Here is a 4,300-nt window from a genome sequence, read left to right as displayed (position 1 = left end):
TTCCGAATCTCGGAGGACAAGAACCCTGACTACAGGAAGCGTGTCTCCGTGGAGCTCACCAACTCCCTCTTCAAGCACGACCCGGCAGCCTGGGAGGCGGTGAGCATCCTGCTGGGTGTGGAGACAAAGCTTTTTCCCTGGGGAAACCCTTGAGCCCTCTTGGGATGTCCCCATCCTGCCTCCGAAGCTGTCTGGAGGTGATGGCGGCAGCTTTTGGACAGGAGCAACCGGCAAACCAGGGGAGGTGGGGGGTGGACAGGCTCCAGCTTCGGCTCTCTGGCAGCCCTGGGTCACGGTCCCTGCTACCTGGGATGGGGCTGGGCACCACGGAGCCCCTCAGCATTGTGCACATGCGAGCCCAAATCCCCTCCTCACTTGTGTCCCCTTCTTTCGTAGGCTCAGAGCATGATCCCCATCAACGAACCCTACTCAGATGGTGAGTACGGCGCCAGCTCTTCCTGCGGGGTCCCATAGGCTATGGTCTGGTGGAACAGTTGCCTCATCTCACCAAACCAGGCTGGTTTAAAAACCTTTCTGGGGTGACTGCTAGGAAAGTGCCAGCCTGGCCTGCCTGGGGATGCTCAGCTCGCTGGGGAGCATCTGCAGCGACTCCCCTGTGTGCCTGGGCTGGCCCAGAGCCTTGGGGGCGGGTGGGTGGCCCTCGTGTCCTTTGCAGTGCCACATGCCCTGCGCTGCCCCGGGCGGGGGGAGCAGGAGGGTGGCTGAGGCCTGGAGAAGTCTCTCGCCAGTGGAAGCTGAGGTTGCCATGTCCCTTCCCTGCAGAGCTGGACCCCGGCTACCGCCCCATGTACTCGGGTGACATCCCCCTGGACCCCATCGACATGCACATGGACATGGACGGGGACTACCCCATGGATGCCTACAGTGACGGCGTCCGAGCACCCTTCGCTGACCACATGCTCGCCTAACCCACCCCGCAGCCCCCGCACCAGGTAGTTGCTGGCACGTACCCAGGGTGCGGGCGCTTATCGAGGGCACGCTCGGCCCTGGAGCGGGGCGGGCAGCCGGGGGAGGCAGAGGCAGGGCTGTGGCTGCCTGTGCCCGGTGTGCCGCAGGGTCCCTGGTGCTGCTGTGGGGTCCCTGGCACTGCCGCGGGTTGGCATCCCCATCACCCCGTGGGCGTGGGGTGCCCTGGGCTCCGGTCTCCCCCAAAACCCCTCCTCGGTTGAGTAACCAGAGCTCTGTCCTGCCACGTGCAGGTGTTTTCTCCATACAGAAGAGGGTGGCCCCAGAGCTGAGTATTCGCAAGAAGGACTTGGGAGACAGAAGTGCCTGAGAAGACAAAACTTTTCCATTCCCACGAGAGGTTTTATTTTTCAATTTTTTTTTCTTCGCTGTGGGTCTGTGGAGAAGGTCCTTCCTCCTGGGACTGCTTCAAGCACCTACTGCCGCATCCAGCATCCAAGATACTGTTTCTGAAGCTTTAAAACACAAACCCTGCACCATTAGCGACCTTTCATTGGCAAAATAGTCTTTTCTATGAATATATATTTCTTTTTTATTTTTAATATGGTGCCAACGGCTTTTGCCGTCTTTAAGTTTGTGCTTTCTACCTTCCCCACTATTTGTTTTTGCGTGTTGGTGTTCTAGGAAAGGAATCTAACACGGGAAAACCCTTTGCTTTTTGCAAACTCTTAACTTAATCAGGCCAATCCAGAGTTTGCTGAAACCAAAGGGTGCCGTGTCCCAGGACCTTCGTTTTAGCCATCGGGATGTCTGCGGTTGAATTCTTTCCCATCAGCCGCGGGGGAGCTGACTTTGTGTACCTGCCTATCCTACCAGTACCCATAGAGGAGTGACTCCAGCATTAGGAACCGTGTCTTTGTCCTGATCTCTGTTGCACATTTTAACCCATTTCCCTTCTTTTTGGTGAGTGGTGTGTTTCCGTCCCCTCCTCCCTTATCTAACACATTTTTTAAAGAGGCTCTAGATCTGCTGGTGGTTTAACGCTTCCACCGGAAAGGGATGGACAGTTACTGGAGTGTGGTTCAGGAATGGAAGATTTTATTATTTCTGTAAGTTGTTTTTGTATAGACCAAAGCAAAGAATAAAATAACCCCCCCCAGCCCCGTGTTGCCCTGAGCCTGTTCTTCTGTCAGCTGGGGAAGGTCAGGCCCCTCGGGGCAGCTGGGGTGAAGGTGGCCATTGCCCTCCTTGGGCCAAGCGGTGGTGGTTCCTCCCATGGGGCTGGATGGCCTTGGATGAGCTCATTCCCATGCTCTGCACCCCGTGCGGCTGGCCAAGGGCTCAGGTGGTGGCCGGGGGGACAAGCAGGCTGGGTCCCTCCCTGTGCCTTGGGGACGATGCTCCCACCATCAGCCCTGGACCTGGACTTGTTGCCAGCCTTTCCCTCGCCCATCACCATGCTGGGTCATTATCATGCTGGCTCCGTCCAGGTGTCTGTCTGCTCTGTCAGGAGGTAAAAACTCCCAGTAATTAAGATGTTTGTTCATTAGGCAGCATCACCGGTGCCTGCTGCTGCACGGAGCTCACTTTAACGAGCTCTGGGGGATGAACACGCCGGTCAGGAGCGAGCCTGGCTGATTGATGGAGCGAAGCCTGGATGGAGCTGCGAGAGGCCAGGTTAAAAAAAGTGATTTACTCTGTCAGACCTGGTTGCCTCCTTCCACAGCCTGGCTTCGTGGTGGGAGCAGATGGCAGGAGGAAATATTCTGAGCTGAAACGCTGACTCTGACATCTGCGCCTGGGGAGGGCGATGGGGAAGCGGCACCGGGCGCCAGGCAGGGATCGTGGTGGGAGGTGGAAGCTGTCTGTTCGCAAAGTTACCCACCAACTTCAGGGCTGCCCATCTGCTTGGCGGCTTCCTTGGCATGGGGAGGGAGCCAGAGACAGCCAGCGCAGGCAGCTGGCCGCCCCGGGCTTTCCCATGGCACTTTTTTGGGCAGGAAGGCACAGGCTGAGCCCGGAGGCAGGAGATTGCCTGCGGCAGCTCCCCGCAAGGCTGCGGGCTGGGGCAGGGCTGGGGGGTTTGCCTGCTGGGGTGTATGGGCTGGGCGATGGAAGGGTGAAACACGGAGTGGGCCCTGGGATGCTTGCGTCCCCATCCCTGGTGGGTTTGTACCTCTGCCCCATGCATCCATCCTGCAGGGAACAGCCAGGGATGCGGGGGCTCCTCAGGCAGAGGTGGGGGACATGAAAAGGGCAGTCGGGTCACGCAGCGATGTCTGCACCGTGCTGGTGGCTTGGGGTGCTGTGATTGCTGCATCGGTTCGGTGAGATACCCAGCACCGCGACACGGGGAGGCAGCTGGAGAGCCAGAACATCAACCCCAACCCCCCAGCTCTGAGCTCTGCTTGCTGTAGCCCAGCTCGGTCTGTACAGCCACTGGCAGGATGCTAATCAGCCCGACACGGCTGCCGCCAGGGCAGGGAGATGGGGGGATGTGATCAAAGGGAGCTGGGAACAAAGTCGCAGCCATTCCCGCTGGCTGTCGGCATCAAACCCCTCTCTCCTCACGCCTTTGCTTGGCTCTGCTGCGGCGCCTGACCCCTGCAGAGGGAGGTGGGGGGACGGGGAGGTGGGTGCCCACCACACGTGGGGCCCGGGCTGCTACAGAGCGTGGTAGGACGTGAAGGTTTGGAGGTCTGTTGTGCCGTGCCGTGGTCTGTCCCGGATGGTCCCAGTAGCAGGCTGGGGCAGGAGCGAGCAGGGACAAAAGCAGCAGGAGCAGGGCTGGGAAGCGGGGCTGGCTCCGGTGCTGTCCCGCTGGCTCAGGGGAACATCCTGTGCTGAGCTCAGCCTTGTGGCCGGGGCCAAACCCCGGTGCAGCGGGGATGCGGCCGTGCTTCCTGCCAGGGCCCGTGCCAGGACCAGGGACAAGCAAAACAACAGCTGACAGGCAGTGGGAATAGACCCCTGTGCAGGGGGGGGGACAGGGCGATCTGGCCAGGCTGGCTCTTTGCTGCTTGAGCTGTGCAGCGTGGGATAGCATTGGTGCACCCAAATCTGCATCTCCATGGGTGCAGGCTCTGCTGCCCTGCCATGTGGGTCCCCAGGGTGATGCAGGCGAGCAGAGCGCTCCTGCTCCCAGCCTGTGCCAAGTCTCGTCCTTGGCCCCAGGGACCCCAGCGGTGTTGGCAGGACTTTGCTGTACCCATGCCCGGGTGGATGTGGGGCTCCAGTCCTGTGTCCCTTGGGCTGAGAGTTTGGCTGGGCTGAGCCTGGAACCCCACTTGGGATCCAGCTGTTCCAGAGGTGCCCCAAATCATCTGCCCGGGGAGGTGCCGGGTCCTGCGGCCGTGCCCTTGGCACGGCCGCA

General features: G+C 60.1%; 2 protein-coding genes across 2 annotated transcripts in view; both read left to right on the top strand.

Moving 5' to 3' along the window:
- LOC104131395 (junction plakoglobin) overlaps positions 1–2,042 on the top strand; it is a 38,059-nt gene extending 36,017 nt beyond the window's left edge. Inside the window, exons 11-14 of the mRNA XM_035900112.1 lie at positions 1–99; positions 397–436; positions 784–953; positions 1,221–2,042. Coding sequence (XP_035756005.1) covers positions 1–99; positions 397–436; positions 784–929 — 285 coding nt within the window. The 3' untranslated portion in view covers positions 930–953; positions 1,221–2,042. The remainder of the gene's footprint in view (positions 100–396; positions 437–783; positions 954–1,220) is intronic.
- A 695-nt stretch (positions 2,043–2,737) lies between these two features.
- The window catches only part of HAP1 (huntingtin associated protein 1), a 16,681-nt gene continuing 15,118 nt past the window's right edge, over positions 2,738–4,300 (top strand). Inside the window, exon 1 of the mRNA XM_009644554.1 lies at positions 2,738–2,774. Coding sequence (XP_009642849.1) covers positions 2,738–2,774 — 37 coding nt within the window. The remainder of the gene's footprint in view (positions 2,775–4,300) is intronic.

The sequence above is a fragment of the Egretta garzetta genome, unplaced genomic scaffold, assembly GCF_000687185.1.
Source record: "Egretta garzetta isolate BGI_Z169 unplaced genomic scaffold, ASM68718v1 scaffold728, whole genome shotgun sequence".
NCBI lineage: Eukaryota > Metazoa > Chordata > Aves > Pelecaniformes > Ardeidae > Egretta > Egretta garzetta.
Note: the sequence above shows the minus strand (reverse complement) of the source record. Positions and strands in the feature narration are given on the sequence as shown.